General features: G+C 43.1%; 1 protein-coding gene and 1 pseudogene across 1 annotated transcript in view; one reads left to right on the top strand and one right to left on the bottom strand.

Moving 5' to 3' along the window:
• Positions 1 to 13,365, bottom strand: part of Rrn3 (RRN3 RNA polymerase I transcription factor homolog (yeast)) — a 34,143-nt gene extending 20,778 nt beyond the window's left edge. Inside the window, exons 1-9 of the mRNA NM_001039521.1 lie at positions 13,225 to 13,365; positions 11,966 to 12,071; positions 9,935 to 9,991; positions 5,197 to 5,286; positions 4,975 to 5,104; positions 4,472 to 4,531; positions 3,380 to 3,443; positions 2,075 to 2,144; positions 1,018 to 1,116 (exon numbers count right to left, since the gene is read on the bottom strand). Of these exons, the coding sequence (NP_001034610.1) occupies positions 1,018 to 1,116; positions 2,075 to 2,144; positions 3,380 to 3,443; positions 4,472 to 4,531; positions 4,975 to 5,104; positions 5,197 to 5,286; positions 9,935 to 9,991; positions 11,966 to 12,071; positions 13,225 to 13,307 (759 nt within the window). The 5' untranslated portion in view covers positions 13,308 to 13,365. The remainder of the gene's footprint in view (positions 1 to 1,017; positions 1,117 to 2,074; positions 2,145 to 3,379; positions 3,444 to 4,471; positions 4,532 to 4,974; positions 5,105 to 5,196; positions 5,287 to 9,934; positions 9,992 to 11,965; positions 12,072 to 13,224) is intronic.
• On the top strand, positions 13,878 to 14,287 carry Gm6354 (predicted gene 6354; annotated as a pseudogene).

Here is an 18,920-nt window from a genome sequence, read left to right as displayed (position 1 = left end):
TGTGAAGAGACACCATGACCACAGCAACTCTTATAAAGGAAAACATTTAAATGGGGCTGCCTTACAGTTTCAGAGGTTCAGTCCATTATCATCACGGTGAGAAGCATGGCAGCATGCAGGCAGACATGGTGCTGGAGAAGTTTTAAGTCTTTTTTTAAAGATTTATTTATTTATTTTATGTACATGAGTACATGAGTAGTTGTCTTGCCTTCAGACACACAAGAGGGCATCAGATCACACTGCAGATGGTTGTGAGCCACCATGTGGTTGCTGGGAATTGAACTCAGGACTTTTGGAAGAGCAGTTAGTGCTCTTAACCACTGAGCCATCTCTCCAGCCCTAAGTTGTACATCTTGATCTGCAGGCAGCAGAAAGAAACTGTATCCCACCCTGGGCTGAGCTTGAGCAAAGGAAACCTCAAAGCCCGCCCCCCATACCGACACACTTCCTCCAACAAGGCCACACCTACTCCAACAGGCCACAGTTCCTAATAGTGCCACTCCCTATGGGCCAAGAATTTAAACACATGAGTCTATGAGGGTCATACCTATTCAAACTACCACAGTAAGTACTCTCCAACTAGCCCCTACCTGCAACTAAACCTGTCCAAACTGGAATATGTATCTTTTACAGCCTTTTCCCTTTTTGTTTCTTTATAAACAAAACAAAGCCTGACCTGTTCCTCCATATATTATACATAAGAATTTTCAAACATAAATCGATGCAGAATCTCATTTCATTTCATTCTGGGCCGTCCTCACAGCACATCCTACACAGAGCCCCGTCAGGCAGTCCAGCTCACAGCACTTCCCACAGTGCACCTCTGCCTTTGATGACTGTTCACACCTTGTCCCTAACCCCAGACTGAGCTGTCTACAGTTCCCAGAAAACAGGCCAAGTTCTAAAAGTATGACGAGAGGGAAGCAAAGATCTGGACTGTTCTCCACATACAAATACGTAGTCATAAAATCCCATAAAAATAGAGGAAAAAATATAGGTGATCTGATTGATACTTACATCTAACTTGAGTAGCTTTTCAATAACAAGCTCCAGAATTTCACGCCTCAAAGTTGGGAAATATAAACTTATCCTTAATAAGTTATGAACATAACATTCCTAAGCATGAGACATAAAAAGGTGAATTCAGCACAGAGTTTCAGAATATAAGCAAAACAGCAATTACAAAACTTTTATTGTAAAAACATAAATAGAAAAGTTTCTAAACTGCAGTCGTCAAATCTCTATCTGCTAAGTTAGTCAATCTAGTCGCCATCCCCACCAGCATTTCTCCTTAGTAACACACCACTAACTTCTGATAACTTTCTTTTACTCAGCTATGGTGCTGAGGATCAAACACAGGACCTAGGGGTGCTAAGCAAGCACTGCCACCAAGCTCCATCTGCAGCCTCCCTGGGAATTCTTGTGTGTGTATAAGCATTCAACGCAAAAGGTTTTCTGAAATGGATTCTGTCCATGACACAAGAACTACAATGAATTAGACATTAGGTGTAGCAGCCCACACCTATAACCCCAGCACTTAGGATACCCTGGGGCCAGACTGGGCTACAGATTAAGGCCCTATTTCAAAAAATGATAAGAAAACATTATGAGGAATGTTCTCAGTCTTCTCTCTTGATGTTTTTGGGATAGGACCTCACACTATAGGTCAGGATGGCCCTCAAACTTGCAGGATTACAGGCCTACACCACAACACTCAGTGAAAGTCTTGAGTTTAAAAATCTAAAAAGGTATATTTGAGATAATACTAGGGGCTGAAGAGATGGCTCAAAGGCTAAGAGCACTTCCTGCTCTTCCAGAGGATCCAGGTTCAATTCTCAGCACCCACAAGGCAGCTCACAACTGTCTGTTAACTCCAGTTCCAAGGGACCTGACATCTTCACACAGACAGACACAGACACAGACACAGACACACACACACAAGTAGGCAGAACACCAATGCACATAAAATAAAATCATTAAAAAAATTTTTAAAGAAATTCAAAGTAATAATTGACAATAATAATACCAACTAAAATAAAGTCACAAAACTATCTTTCCATGAAAGATCTCTTACCAATGTTCTCTCGGACTTCCTCACAAACGGGAATTTCTCCACCAGTATTGGCATTAGAAACCATGGTGTCCTGTTTCAAAAAAGCAACCCATGTCAACTGACTTTCTAAGACACTGGTGTTCGCAGATGAACAATAAAGACATAAAAGGCAAAAAAGGCTCCCAGCCTCAGGTAAGTAAACCCAGTCAAGAGGGTCTCAGAGGAAACTGTCAAACCCCTCACAGCAGAACCTGCTTGCTTAACTGGTAGGACAGCAGTCAAAAGGCCCGCTTTTCTCCTTCCGAAGCTTAACAGACTTCAGTTTAAGTTGTAAAACAGGTATCAGCGCGTAGTATATTAAATAGGCAAAGTATCATTAACTTGAGATTTTTTAAGTAAGACAGGGTCTCATGTAGACCAGGCTAGCATCAAACTGTGTGCTGCCAAAAATGACTCTGAATGCCTAACCCTCCTTATCCCCACCTTCCCAGCTGCTGAGATTCCATATATGCAATACAGCACCCTCCATCCACAACTTCCCCTCTTTAGTTAACAAAAGCAACACTGCCAAGGAAACCCACAAGCCCGCCAAGCTTTTTATAAGTGATTTCATTCATATGGCACAATGCACATGTACATACTGGATTTCAGTAAAAGTATTTAGATACTGTATCCGTTGAAGATAAAAGTAAAATACCAACTTCTATACAAAACAGAGGTAGGACCACTATGTGTAAATTAAATATATATAGTTAAACAGGGATGAGATGATTCAGAGGGAAAGACATTTGCATCTTAAGTTTGACTTCTAGCTACAAGGTGGCAGAATGGAACCTAGTCTGATAGATGTCTTATGACACACTGAACACCTGTGGCCTACACACAAAGTAGATTTTTTTTTTTTTTTGGTTTTTTTTTTTTTTTGGTTTTTTGAGACAGGGTTTTTCTGTGTAGCCCTGGCTGTCCTGGAACTCACTCTGTAGACCAGGCTGGCCTCCAACTCAGAAATCCGCCTGCCTCTGCCTCCCAAGTGCTGGGATTAAAGACGTGCGCCACCACGCCCGGCTCAAATTAGATTTTTAAATAAATTAAAATAACAAACATAGGAAATAGGAATAGAAACACCATTTTCAACATGTGCTATCAACACAGTTGAAAAAGAGCATATAACCCAGGTTTTAATGCTAGTATACTTTATAATCTACTAATATCTCTCTCCTCCTTCCAGAGATGTGTGTACACATTACAGGCAGGTGACCCACCAGAATTAACCCCTAACTTGTTAAACCAAACACCATGATTCAAAGTCAACAAAGGAATACTCACGATGGGACATATCTTGTTATTATTTGCAAGGCTCTGTGACATGTGTCAAAAATTGCAGGAAGATCTACAAAAAAAAATTTGGAAGTATAAATATCAAAACTAAAACCTGCAAAATCATGTTCCTAAAGCTAAAAAAACTTTCTAACGAAAACTCAGCAACCAACCAAAGAAATAAGAATTGCATGGTTTGTCTCTTCAATTAACAATGAAGATTAAACGGATTAATTACGTCACACCTGCAGAGATTCTTCTGAAAGAGCTACAGTTTTAGCCAAGCATGGCAGCACATGCATACAGTGAAACCCTCCCCGGGCTGAAGCAGCAGGACTGCTGAGTGTGAGGCCAGGCTGGGTCTACAGAGACACTACTGAAAAATAAAATAAGCCGGGCCTGGTGGCGCACGCCTTTAGTCCCAGCACTTGGGAGGTAGAGGCAGGTGGATTTCTGAGTTTAAGGCCAGCCTGGTCTACAGAGTGAGTTCCAGGACAGCCAGGGCTATACAGAGAAACCCTGTCTCGGAAAATCAAAATATAAATAAATAAATAAATAAATAAATAAATAAATAAAATAGAGGTGGGGTGGGGTGGGGGTCAGCTGGCAGAGTGCTTGCCTAGCATTCACAAAACACTGAGCTAAAGCTACACCAAACAGACACGGCAGTATATATATGCTATAACCCAGCATTCAGGAGGTAGGGAAAGAAGATCATAAATTCAAGTCCTCTTCAGTTACATTAGATCAAGACTAGTTCTGGGATACATAAGGCCCTGTCTCCAATGCAGGTTGGGGAGTGCTATTTATTTTAGCAATACAAAAAAAGAGTGGGTGACTGCACAATAGGGACGTGTCAAACAGTCTATCAAGCTGGGTGTGGTGGTGTACTCTTTTAACCCCAGCACTTTCTCTGTGAATGTGAGGCCAACCTGGTCCACCTATGAACTTCAAGACAGGCAGAGCTACATAGTGAGACCCGCCCTGTCTCAAAACAAACCAGAAAGAATCTATCAAATCTATCATTTGTCGTTGTCTCCCTAAGAGAGTAAGTGGTGAGACTTTTACCATGTAGGACCCATGTTCTAAGATCATACTCACTGTCATCTTCGTCATCAGAATCTGAAACATCTATGCCACCTTCCTTGACAATTACTCGGGCTTTGGAAGAAAAGGAAAATCTGTTATTCTATTCTGTCATGGGCATAAACAATCAATAGGTAGTTTTAAAGGTGAGAGACATTAAGAGAGCTAGCTCTTCCAGAGGACCGGATCCCCAGCACACACATGGCAGCTCACAAAGGCCTGTAACTCTAGTTCCAAGGGATCTGACACATTCCTGTAGCTTCTCTGTATGCAGGGCACACTACACACATGAACACACCAAAAATGAAGTTAAGTAAGTCGGGTGACATCCATACGCTTCCTGCCTATGATACCTCGTGCCATCCCAGGGCTCTGCACAGTAGCAGCCCATGAGAAGCACCACCACAACCTTAGGCCACGACTGAGAGCCCAACAGACTACTGTCTAGAATATGGAAGGTGAGGGCAGAGAAAACAAGTGAGAGGTAGGGAAAGGAAGAAGAAAACCCATTTACTTACGAGGTACAAAATGAGACGCAATCATGCTGAGACATGGTCTAAGGAAGACAGTCTGTGCAGACACAAGATTACCAAGAAAAGCCAAATACTCCTCCACCACTCTCTGACTTCTATTCAACCAGGGCAATCTCTAGAGATGAAAGAGGAAGATGGTAGAAAGGTATATACACTGCTTCCAAAATACTCAATTACCTGCTAGTCAGTGAAATAGAATGTACTTACCAATATGATGTTTATAAGTTGCTCAAAGTCTTTTGTCAAGTACATGACAGAGGAACGAAATTCTAGTAGCCAGTTAATGATCTGGTCATCCTTAAGTAAAAAACAAAGAAAAATCACAAGCTGTCTAGTGTTACAGAAAAGTAATGGATCTACTTTGTACCAATCCTCTATCAATAACATGAAAGACTCAGAAAAACAGGTATGTTCCACTAAGATGTGGCAGAGAGGCCACAGTGTGCACTCCTGTGGTCTCAGCCTGTGAGAAACAGAGGCTGCAAGTCCAAGGCCTGAGCTATATACTGAGGTCCAGAACAACTTAGATTACATACATACTAAATCAAACAAAAGCGTGCGAAGGGCACTTGACATTGCACTTTCCTACCATGTTGAAGACCCTGGATTTGCTGCCAAGCACAAGCTTGGTAACCTGAGTCTGACCCCCAAAAGCCATGAATATGAAAAGAAGCAAATCTAGGGGCTGGGAAGCTGGCTCAGTAGTCAAACGCACTGTGTTTCAGAGAACACAGGATCAATTCCCAGCATCTATCTACACAGTGGTTCACAACCAACTGTAACTCCAGTACCATAGGATCTAGCACTCTCCCCTGGCTCCTTTAGGCACCAGGCATGTACACTGTGCTCGGATATACACAAAAGGGAAAACATCTATACATAAGAATTAATCATCTGGGCCGGGCAGTGGTGGCGCACGCCTTTAGTCCCAGCACTCGGGAGGCAGAGACAGATGGATTTCTGAGTTCGAGGCCAGCCTGGTCTACAGAGTGAGTTCCAGGTCAGCCAGGGATATACATAGAAACCCTGTCTCCAAAAACAAAAAACAAAACAGAATCATCTTTTAAAACTCTTAGTCTACAGTGGTCCTTTGACTTCTACCTGTGCCCACACACAAAAATAAATAAAAAGCTTTTTAATAAAAAGCCAATCAGCCACAAAGCACAACGGCATCTGTATGTAACACCAACATTCAGAAATAGTGGGAGGGGAGTCTCAAGTTTGAGAAAAGGCTACACTTCATAGCTAAGACCACCTTCAAAACCCCAAACAGAACAGAACAGAAGCTGGGGCTGGGGCTCTGGGACAGCCCTTTGCCCTTGCCCTTGCCCTTGCCCAGCATGCTTGCATTCTAGCTTTCAATCCCCAACACTGAAAAACAAGAACAGAGTTAGGAACTGCTGCCTCAGTGAGCCCTGAGTAAGAGCACACAGCACTCTGAAAAAGGCAGCCACAACTGCTATCGCTTTTTTACTGTGCCAAGAAGCTGCTGAGATGGAGTGCTGGATTAGCGGTACTTAAGGCCCAGTTTAACCCCAGAACAACAAAAATCACAAATACAATATAGGAAACTGGGGACGAGGCTGGAGAACTCATATTGTTCTTGCAGAGAACCCATGTTCAACTTTCAGGTTTCATAACACACACAAATATATATACACACATACATACATATTTATTTTGGAGGGGAGGAAGCTGGTGAGATGTTCAACAGGCAAAAGACTTGCTGAGCAAGCATGACCCCCATGTCCCCCGGTGGGAGAAGAGAACAAACTCCTGAAAGCTGTCTTCTGAAGCCTCCTCTCCCCCTCCCTTCCAAGTATGTAATTTTTTTGTTGGTTTGGTTATTCTCTTTTGTTTTTGAGGTTGGGTCTCTATATATAGCTCTGGCTGTCCAAGAACTCCCTAGGTAGACCAGGCTGGCCTCACACGTATAAATATCTGCCTGTACCTGCCTTTGCCTGCCTAATCCTGGACTAAAGGTGTGAATTACCATGCCCAGCAAAATGTATTTTTTAAAGTTTAAAAAAAAAAAAAAAAAAAAAAAGATGTACTGGGGATTCATTCCAAGCTCTGAGATGTAGTCTCAGCACTGAGTAAGAGTGAGGGGAATCTGCTCACAGAAACTACAGTGTAACACACAGACACTACAGTACAACATAAGACACTACAGTGCAACACACAGACACTACAGTGCAACACACAGACACTACAGTGCAACACACAGACACTATAGTGCAACACATAGACACTACAGTGCAACACATAGACACTAAAGTGCAACACATAGACACTACAGTGCAACACACAGACACTACAGTGCAACACATAGACACTACAGTGCAACACAGACACTACAGTGCAACACACAGACACTACAGTGCAACACATAGACACTACAGTGCAACACAGATACTGGTCCTTTGAACCCACGAAAGGAAAGGATCAGGAAAAGCCTTACTACTTCAGGAGCTCTTAAAGGGTAATATATTTGTGGGGAACGTTTCTAACAAAGAGAAAGCACATCTTCAGAACACAACATAATTCTGCTTGGCTCTAGTGCACAGTGAACTAGCCAACAAGCAACTCTGGTGAGCAAAGAAGTACCACGCAGGGCACAGAGGCCATGCATGCCAGGAATAGAAGCACAAAGATCTGCTGAGGTCTGGAAAATAGACACAATGGAGGAAAGGCCATATGCTTAAGAGAACCAGAGACATCTCACCAGGATCTGAGATAAAGCAGTTTGTAGATTACAATAGCAGCAATAAACAGATACAACATGAGCTGTGACCCAGGCAGTGATCTAAGGTTTTATCATGTTAACTCATGTACTCCTTGCAAGTAATCACAAAGCAGGTACTGAGCTCCATCTTATTTACATGAGGGCACTGAAGTACAAGTGTGAGAACTCGCCCTAGGGCAGGAAGCAATGCTGTCAGAGCCAAGGTTCAAAAGAAAATGTTAAGGAAGACCTCCAGCCACAAAGAAAAGACATTCAAGGACATACAGGTGAACAAAGGGAAATGTAAAACACGAAGCTCTCTACTCAGAGAAAAAGAGTGTTACCACGGTACTAAAGGTTAAGTAGAAGAATGGCATGCCTAGGAGAGGCTTCACTGTTCAGAACACAGCCACAGGGAGGAAGACAGCATGGCAGCATCAAGAGAAGTTCTTAGAAGAACTCAGACTTGAGAACACCAACAAAGCCACATAGGAAAGATTTTTTTTCTTTTTTTGTCCCAACATGGATGAACCATTGCTATAGGTGAGACAGTCCAGAAAGACTACAATGTTCCTAACTCAAGAATTGGTTTTAATCAATAAACCAGTTTAGGGTGCAGAAGGCTGCACAGAAGAGGATTTGAGGAAGAGATATGTCTGACTTGCCATATTGGAGCACATTAACAATTCTGGTAGAGGCAATGTCTTGGGCCCACAGGAGCTGCAGCACATGCATTCAAGAGTTACAAAGTTAGAGGGAGATTTCAAAGCCTACAATGACTATTGAGTAAAATTTTAAAAATCAAGTTAAAAAACAAATTCAGAGCTTTAAAAAAAGTTTTTAAAAATTCATGGCTGGAAGGCAGCTCAGTGGTGAAGAGCACTGGTTGCTCTTCCAGGAGGTCTGGATTCAGTTTCCAACCCCCACATAGAAGGCAGAAGGATCCCTCTCAGTTGGGCTGGCCTGGTCTACATACACCCAGGGATATGTACAGACCTGTCTCCCAAGAAAGAAGGAAGTGAAAAATTACTAGGGGTAAAAATATAATCACTGGTAACTTTTGTCAAGTAACTAGAGTAGTAATAAACTGACTTAAATGTAAAAAGTCAGGAGGAATGGGGTGCAGACAAATGGGAGCAGCACCATAGCTAATCATGACACAGTCCTTACTTCTTTCTCATTCTTTTTTTTATGGGTATAAGTGTTTGCCAGCATGTGCATATATGTATGCATCATGTACATGCAGGAGACCAGAAAAAGGTGTCATATCCCCTGAAGAAAGTGACAGAAGGTTGTCAGCTGCCACGTGGGTGCTGGGAACAGAACCTGGGTCTCCTGAAAGAACACCAAGTGCTCTAGCCCACCCCTCTAAGTGCCCACGTGGGCGGGCGGAGGGGCAGGGGAAGCACACTAGATGCCAGTTTTTCCCGACTTCTGACAAGCAAAGGTGGGTCCAGCCATTGTTAAGTGACCAGCAGATGGTAAGATTGCTCTTGGTTGACAGCCACTGAGTTAATTAAATAAGACAGAATCATAAAAAGCAGCTCGAGGACGAACTAAGACTACTGGTTACAAACATGACAGCCTGCAGTCAACCCTAGAGCCCCATGTGGGAGAAGGATAGAGCCAACTCCCACAAGGAGTCCTGCCCTTCAACCTTGCTATAGCACACATGGGTGTTAAAAGTGAGTTATTAAAAGTGATAAACATAGTAAAAAATACTTTTGTATTTTTTTTTAATTTCTTTTTTTTTTTTTTTTTGGTTTTCAAGATAGGATTTCTATATGTAGCCCTGGCTGTCCTGGAACTCACTTTGTAGACCAGGCTGGCCTCAAACTCAGAAATCCGCCTGCCTCTCTCTGCCTCTCTCTCTCTGCCTCTCTCTCTCTGCCTCTCTCTCTCTGCCTCTCTCTCTCTGCCTCTCTCTCTGCCTCTCTCTCTCTGCCTCTCTCTCTCTGCCTCTCTCTCTCTGCCTCTCTCTCTCTGCCTCTCTCTCTGCCTCTCTCTCTCTGCCTCTCTCTCTCTCTCTGCCTCTCTCTCTCTGCCTCTCTCTCTGCCCCTCTCTCTCTCTGCCCCTCTCTCTCTCTGCCTCTCTCTCTCTGCCTGCCTCTCTCTGCGCCTCTGCCTCTGCCTCTGCCTCTGCCTCTGCCTCTGCCTCCCAAGTGCTGGGGTTAAAGGCGTGCGCCACCACTGCCCGGCAAAATACTTTTTTAAAATTACCTTTATATCAGGATCAGACAGCTGGTTCTTCAACAACTCTAAGTCATTTGTTTCACCCTAAACAAAGAAAAGAGAAAATTAAAGTACAATCACTCTGGTTTCCTTTAAATATCTTTAGAATTTTTATTCTGCCTTGATATCTCATGGAACTACAAAAGGAACCATGAAACGTCTACATATCCCTCACAATTATAATAAAGTCCAGACTATAAACCTTTTACAAATTCATATTTAAGGCAGGCCTGGGTGTCTTTTTTGCCTATAATCCTAGCTATTCAGAAAGCAAATCCAAGGCTACCCATCTACACAACCCTATCTCAAATATAAAAAGTAAAAACCACAAGGCCTGTAGCTACAGCTTAGTGGTGGAGAGCTTATGCTACTAGCAAAGAAAAACAACCAAAGCAACAAGGAACTTGTATTAGTAGAATCAAAGATCTAGGACAAGGGAGGCATAGTCACTTGAATACTATAGCAGATACTAATGAGAATTCTAAAAGTATGAATAAAAAGCACTGTAATGATAGCATCTGTTTAAATGTACTGCTATAGGTGGGAATTATAAGACAATCATCTATACTTCATCTTTAGTGATGAGATCTAGAAGAACCACTTAAGCAACACAAAACCAGAGAATACATTAGAGAAGGTATTCTCCTGCAGTAAAGCTTGGGTAGCTCCTTAGAGAGAAAATGGTGCCGGGCAGTGATGCACACGCCTTTAATCCCAGTGCTCAGGAGCCAGAGGCCAGCCTGGCCTAAAGAGTGCATTCCAGGACAGCCAGGGCTACACAGAGAAACCTTGGAGGAAGAGAAAGAAAGGGGGTATCAGGCATGGGGGTGTACAGTCAGAAGGCAAAAGCAGCTGGATCTTTATAAGTTCAAGGCCAGCAAAGTCCACAAAGCAGTTCTGGGCCAGCCAGTAAGCAATACAGTAAGACCCCATCTCAAAAGGATACAAAACTATTTAATTGGACTATGTGTATAACTCCAGGCTTGAGGCAAGAAGACTGGAGTTAGATATCAGACAGGGCTACATAGCACGCCTGTCTTTAAAAAAAAAAAAAAAAAGTTAAACAAACTAAAATCGCTCTAATTTTTTTTTGTTGTTTTTGTTTTTGTTTTGTTTGTTTTGGTTTTTCAAGACAGGGTTTCTCTGTAGCTCTGGCTGTCCTGGAACTCACTCTGTAGACCAGGCTGGCCTTGAACTCAGAAATCCGCCTGCTTCTGCCTCCCAAGTGCTGGGATTAAAGGCATGCGCTACCACTGCCTGGCTAATTTTTTTTTTTTATTTTAATTTTAGCACTTGCTAGTTTTCAAGTTGTATACAGCATTTTAAGTCCTAAAATCTCAGCACACTTGTTTTGGTTACCTTTAAGCTTCGGTATCAGGCATATCACTATATATTCTATTTCAGTATGGTATCTAAATACTTCCCACAATCCCATCTTTTTAGACAGGCGGTTCTCAACCTGAGGCTGTTGACCCCCTTTCACAGGGGTCACCTAAGGCCACCAGAAAACACAGAGAGTCGCATTATAAGTCATAACAGTAGCAAAATTACACTTATGAAGTAGCAAAGAAAATAATTTTATGGTTGGGGGTCGCCACAGCATGAGAAACTGCATTAAAAGGGTCACACAGAGCCTTAGGAAGGTTGAGGGCCACTGTTTTACACAGAGGCTGTATATATCCCTGGCTGGTCTCAAATTCAGGGATCCACCTGATTCTGCCTTCACATGCCGGGATTAAAGACACAAGCCTCCAAGCCCAGTGTAAAATTTATTTTTAGGCTATGTAGGAGCTCAACTAGACCTGTTTTCCTGGTGTGGATAAGGTCCTAGTTCCAATCCCCACCACTGAGAAACCTAAATAAACGTACACACAAATGCTAAAGTTCATCTTATTCTCTTTACTGTCTTGGGGGGGGGGTTGTACTCAGGAGGAGGAACCCAAAGTCTTGATAATTTGCTCTTCGGTTTAATGCCTTTTAAACTCTGACTAAGCAAAGTCAAACCCCACCTCCTCGTACCTTTTTGTATTTCAGTAAGACTTCTGTCACAGTTCCGCCAAACCGAACAGTTTTTTTCGGAGGAGAATTGAAGAAATCGCTCTCTAACGCGAGCATATCGGAAAGCCTGAAGAACCAGGAAGACCAGTTATCAAATTCATGACAGAGAATGACGGCAGGGAGCATGGCTGAGCCAACATCATTTTGTGTGATGAGGCTTAAGTTTCTCAAATGATATCCCTCCTTCCAACCTTCTCTCCCAGGAAGCCACTCTTCCCTCAGTAAATCTGTCTCAGAAGCTGTGGCAGAATCCAACCTAGGCTACATAATGAGATCTTATTAAGAGTAAGGGAAGGAAAAGAAACTCCATATTCCCACATTAACCCTGTAAGATCCTGTTTAACCAGCCACCTTTCCTAACCCTGATCTCATGATACAATCATTTGTTAAAAGCGTGATGTCCTTTCTATTCCTCAAATTTGTCAAGCTGATTCCCATTTCACCTGCTACTCGCTGTTAGAAACACTCTTCCCAAGGTTGGAGTTCAAATGTCAGAGGCCCTCTCCACCAGAACCTCATACACTCACGCTTTATCCTGGAACGTTGTAGTTCTTCATAGCATTTACTGATACCTGAAACTATCTTATCCATGTATTGCCGCCGCCCCCCCACCCCACTGCCCCGCCTCCGGCTCTGCTGGGTATGGGTTAGTGTCTGGATAAGCTGCTGTCCCCAGTGCCTTAACACAGAGTATACACACTTTATTAACAATTGTCAGTACTATGCTAAGTGCTTTACAAGGTTTACTTCGTTTAAACAAGAGAATCAGACAAAATCTAAAGGTTAGATTCCAAATGTTTTATAGGGATAGGTATTTTAAAATGTTGGGCAAAAAGGACTGCTTATATAATATACGGTTCCACTATGCTACTGCTTGCTTCTACAGAAACAAATTTCAAACAAAATTTTTGGAATTCGATAGGTCACCAGTGACAGCTTTCCCCTAGATATCCAAAACCCTGGAAATGCCGCCCATGTCTTGGCCAAGAGAGGGAAGAGGAAAGGCACGGAAGATTAGCCTAGAGTCCCACAAGGGTGCCCCAAGAGTGAGTGGGAAACAATGGAACAGACAAGGCTCGCCCGGGCAGAGGGGACCCGAGGGAACCAGAGGCTCCTGCGTGCCCGAGCCGAGCCCGCACGCCCGGCCCCCTCGGCACATGCGGAGAGCTCTCAGCGGGCTCGAGCCCCGCACCCGCAGGCGGAGGCCGCCCGGATCTTACCCAGTCCGCGACGCACTCAGCGTGGCAGAGGCCGCTGCCGTCACATCGCCCGACAAGCGCGTGTGAAGCAGCGGGGCCGCCATTCGGCCTGAACTGAGCGAACGCCCGGCCTTGCGCCGGAAGCCACGACCTACCCGCCCCGGAAGTGGCGCTGCAGAAGGCAGCCCCTTGCGGGACGCGGCCCACGTGAGCAGAGCGTAAGGATCGCAGCAAGAAGGCGGGTAGGCTTGCGTCTGACCTTAACCGGCCTGAAGCTTTCCTAGAAATAGGCTGGCACAGCTTGGCGGGGCAATCGGTGGCCGCATTCCTCAGAAACTCCTTCAAAAAGAAGCTTGTCTTAGAGGCGTGTGCACGTGACCTTGGCGCTCAGGAGGTGGAGGCGGGAGGATAAAAGGAGTTCAAAGCGGGTTTCCTTCTGGGAAGTGAGTGGAGGAGGAAGGTCAGCTGGGTGCTTTCTCTGCCTCTCTGACCTAGCAGGCTTGCACCCCAGCATCTGGCCCCTGAGTCTTCATTGGTAAAATCGAACGGCTGGGATTTTTTTGGTTTTCAAACAACATGTTGGCTCTCTTAACTTTTGGCAAGACTCCGAGGGACACTGAGAGATCACTCCTGCTGAGGACAACCTGAGAAGCCATCAGATTTGGTCCCGTGCATCAAGCCAGAAGCAGCCACAGGGATGGCTGTGTTTCTCATGACCCCACACAAGAAGACCACCATCTTCACTGAGGCCAAGGAGTCAAGCTTGGTGTTGGCACTCAAGCGCATCATTGAGGGCATCATGAAGAGGCCTCCTGAGGAGAGCTGCTGTTCAAGGACAACCAGCTCCTTGATGAGAAAACTCTGGGGGAATGTGGCTTCACTAGTCAGGTAGCAAAGCCACAGGCCCCAGCCACAGTGGGCCTGGCCTTCAGAGCAGAAGATGCCTTTGAAGGCCTGCCTATCTACCCCAATTCTTGTCCTCCAGAACTTCCAGGTGTGATGAAGGATTCTGGAAATAGTGCTAAGGAACAAGTTGTACAGTGAGGGCCCCAGGCCCACCTCCTAGAGATCCATTCCTCCCCCACCACCACCACCACCAAAAAAAGGGAGTTCAAAGCCAATGGGTAACTATTAGGACCTGGGTTACTCAGGTAAAGAGCCCGGTTTAATGTTAGTAATACAGGCACTGGAGAGGTGGAAATAGAAGGATCCTGTATATCATTTTAGACACATTTTCACACCTTACTCTGTGTGAAACACATATTACACAGTGACCTAGCCAGAAGTGTGGAGACTGGTAAAAAGCCAGAGGGGAGAGTTGGACCGATGTTACCATGGGTAAGAGAACCCAGGCTGGGGAGCTGGGCATGATGGTACATACCTTTAATCTCAGCACAAACAGGCAGATCTCTGAATCTGAGGCTAGTTTATTTAGACTATCGCGTAAGTTCCAGAACAGCCAAGGCAATACAAAAAGAGCTTGTCTTGAAAACAACAAAAGAGGATCCAGGTTCACAACTGTTTCTAACTGCAGTCCCCAGTCCCAGGGCTTCTTAAACCTCTGTGAGCACAGCAGGGACACACAGATGTACAAAAAAACCCACCCAAACACATAAAATAAATCTTAAGACAGTTTTAGAGAATTTGCTATCCAGCATACTTTTTCTTCGGATGTTGAGGCTAGATTCCAGAACACTAGATGGATGCTCTGCTATTGAGCTCCACATATAACTTTGTAAAAGAAAAACCAGTGTCACTGGGCATGGTGGTGCATGCCTTTAATCCCAGCATTCGGGAGGCAGAGGCAGGCGGATTTCTGAGTTCGAGGCAGCCAGGTGTACAGAGTGAGTGCCAGGACAGCCAAGGCTATACAGAAAAACCCTGTCTTGAAAAACCAAAAAAAAAAAAAAAAAAAAAAAAATCAACCAGGCCAAAAAGAAGCAAGGAAAGGAGCTTTGTTTTTTGTTGTTCTTATTATTTATTTGTATTTATTGTGTATGTGTGTGTACCACATGCACACAAATACATCAGATCCTCTGGAACTGAAAGACCCACAATGTGAGGACTCCCCCACGTTCTGACTCAGGAGAGGCAACACCCCAAATCACTCATAAGAAATGGTCTTGATGCAAACCGCAAGAGAACTTTTATTCCAAGAGCACTCTGGGGCCCACAGTCTTACACCACACAGGGGTAAAGGACCTTGTGGGCAGAGTAGCTAGGTAACAGGGTAAAGGAAGAAACCACAACTCAAGGGTTTGGGGAGGGTGTTGTTGGAAAATACCAAAAATACCAGTTAAGAGTCACGAAGAAGTGGGAAGTCACAAGAAAAATACCTGATAGTTGTGTGGTTATTTCTCAAGACAGTTTCTAGGAGCCTCTAACAATAGCACTTTTGCATAGTGGGTTCCAGCAATGGTCAGGGTGACTTTCTTTGAACGAACACTCCCTGAACCCAGGAAGCAGGTAGGTGGAAGAATATCGCTATCTGTTTTATGATTAGGATGCCTTGGAGCATTGAGTCACAAAGGTCACATTCTCAAGCCTGGGCCTAAAGTCCTCGTTTTGTTTGTTTGTTTTTATGTTATTTTTTCAGAACTATAATTAGCTGCCTGGTGTGGATGCTGAGGATAAAATGTGTTAGGTGCTCTTACCCACTGAGCCATCTCTTCGGCCCTTCCGAACCCCACCCCACCCCTTTTTTTTCTTTTCTGGTATTTGGTTTGGTTTTGAGACAGTGTCTCTGAGTAACCCTACAGAGATCCTGCTGTTTTTGCTTCCCAAGTGAGGGGACTGACGGTGTACACCACCATACCTTCCTGCCTATTCTTTCTTGTTAGAAAGATATATGTATTTGTGTGTCTGTGTGTGGGCACATGCTCATGCTGGTGCCTGCGGAGGGATTTCCTGAAACTAGGCTATTGTGAACCACCTTAAGGGAACTGCTAAGCCATCTTTCCAACCCCAAGAGAGGAAATTTTCTTTGGAAAACAACAGAAATTAAAGCTTTGAGATCACAGGGGAAAAAGGACTGTACCCCACTGTCAGTAAGAAAGAAAAATGAAACTTTTGGAAGCTGTATAAAAATTATGAAATGAAATTATCTTTAGCATCTTGTTAACCAAAAAGCATAACTTTGGTGTGCAATATTATAAATCCAAATACCACTCTTCTGTCTTGAAGTGATTTTCTATCTAATGTTGTCTTAGAGTTTCTGGTGGAGAATGTTAGGCAGAAATTACTCATGTCTCCAGACCAGGGGAAATAATTGCACATTAGGTGGTTTTATAGAAACCTATTCCCCTCCATCACAAAGAAAAACAATCAAGATGCATGGCTATGATGCATGAGGAATATCAATAAACTGTCAAGTAACTGTTGATTCAACCATAACTCCATTAATTTTAAGTTGAACCTATACAACCTACAATTGTGCCACCTAATTTAAGAAACAAACCCCTGAGCTATACTGTTAACTCCCAGAGTCCACTTTATTCTTTCTTCCTTCCAAAGGTGCTCTTTGTTGTTTTTGGTTTTGTTTTTAAAAGGCATTTTAAAGGTTTTGTGGTTTGTTTTGAGTACTGGAAATTGAACTCAGGGTCTTGACCATGTAAGGCAACCTCTTTACAACTAAACTACATCCTCAGCTCTGTGAATATTCTATAAATAAAATAATCTGTAAATAAAATATATATTCATAAACAGTGTGCTGGGGGTTGGACTGGTGCTGTTATGTATTCAATTGCTAAATTCTGCCCTCACCCCAAATATATACTTCACCTCCACATCAGCAGGAAACAATGTGTAAGAGAAATACACCCCATTCCCAAGAAGTAGGGGAGGTGGTTTATGGTCATTCATTGGGTGTTAAATGATTGTCAACACACATCCCAAAAGGGGATGCTTACAAGTAGTTAAGATCTTGGATAGGGGGCTGGCGAGATGGCTCAGCGGGTAAGAGCATTGACTGCTCTTTCAAAGGTCCTGAGTTCAAATCCCAGCAACCACATGGTGGCTCACAACCATCCATAACAAGATCTGACTCCCTCTTCTGGAATGTCTAAAGACAGCTACAGTGTACTTACATATAATAAATAAATTAATTTAAAAAAAAAAAAAAAAAAAAAGATCTTGGATAGGGAGGACTGAAATAAGGAGGTTAGATTTAGAGATTTATTTTTCTCTTTTTCTTTCCTCTATCTTTCTTTCTCTCCTATGTAGTGTTAGAGGAGGAAGGGGGAGAAAGGTTGATAAGAAAAGGGTGAAATATAGGAATAATAGGAAAAGGGGTAGATGATGCAATTGACTCTTAAACCAAAGAACATTTTATAGCCAATAATATCAGATTGGCATAGATCATTGTATATTGTTACATACTAAGATATTTTGTTACATTGGCATAGTTCTTTGAATATTGATATATATTGAGGTTATATTCTGCTATATTGGTATAGAATTTTTTTATATTGATACAAATTTAAGGTTTACATTGGTTTAGATTATTGTATATTGATACAAATTTATGTTTCAACTTTGTGTGTGTGTGTGTGGTTTTTTTTGTTTTTGTTTTTGTTTTTTTGAGACAGGGTTTCTCTGTGTAGCCCTGGCTGTCCTGGCACTCACTCTATAGACCAGGCTGGCCTTGAACTCAGAAATCTGCCTGCCTCTGCCTCCCGAGTGCTGAGATTAAAGGTGTGCGCCACAAACACCTGGCTATGTTTCAACTTTTATTTGAGGTATTGTACCTCAGAATTCTCAAAGATACAATATAAAATTCTAGTCCTTTTAAAACTGCTATTAAGCCGGGCGTGGTGGCGCACACCTTTAATCCCAGCACTCGGGAGGCAGAGGCAAGCGTATTTCCGAGGCCAGCCTGGTCTACAGAGTGAGTTCCAAGACAGCCAGGGCTATACGGAGAAACCCTGTCTCAAAAACAAAACAAAAAACAAAAAAAAAACAAAAAAAAAACCCTGCTATTAAAAACTGAGTAGGATAATTAAGAAATACAAGTCGATAAACAATCAAACTCATTAGATTCTAGATTAGTTCATTACAATCAGATGCTTCCTAGGTTAAACAGATAATAGAGAGCTAAAAACAAGTTTGCCAATTCAGATATGTTATAGTTAAATGATCTTCAAAAACCTCAGAAACTTCTGGATATGGGATTTAAAGATGTTTTTATTAATTTAAGACCTTTTGACATTGAGACATGTCAGCTCATGACAGTACCTCATTCAACTTGGAAGATGGTATGAGACTCAGAAAACCCCCATGTGGAGTTGTTCAAATATTAGTGTCAAGGCCTAGGTAAAATATTAGGGCCTAGATGGAATGTTAAGGCCTGGGTAAAATGTTAGGGCCTAGGGAACAGTTACTTGGCTAGCTGCCATTATAAGGAAACTTTCTCATGTGTTTCTGCTGTTACTAGGAAACTTTCTAATGCCAAGATTGATTGCATATTCTGTTATATTCTGTGCCCTTGGAAACCAATCAGGATAAAAGCCAATAAAACTTTTTTGTATCGTTACCCACAATAAGCTTGGACCAACACCAACCACTGACCAGCACTTCCTGACCTGTGCATAAGCCTTTACGGTATAAGCTGCCCTTGGGATAGACCTCAATTAGGAAAGACACCTGCACCAATATAAGAAACTATTTGGGGGCTGGAAAGATAGCTCAGAGGTTAAGAGTATTGAAGGCTGTTCCAGAAG

The sequence above is a fragment of the Mus musculus genome, chromosome 16 (assembly GCF_000001635.26).
Source record: "Mus musculus strain C57BL/6J chromosome 16, GRCm38.p6 C57BL/6J".
Classification (NCBI taxonomy): Eukaryota; Metazoa; Chordata; class Mammalia; order Rodentia; family Muridae; genus Mus; species Mus musculus.
Note: the sequence above shows the minus strand (reverse complement) of the source record. Positions and strands in the feature narration are given on the sequence as shown.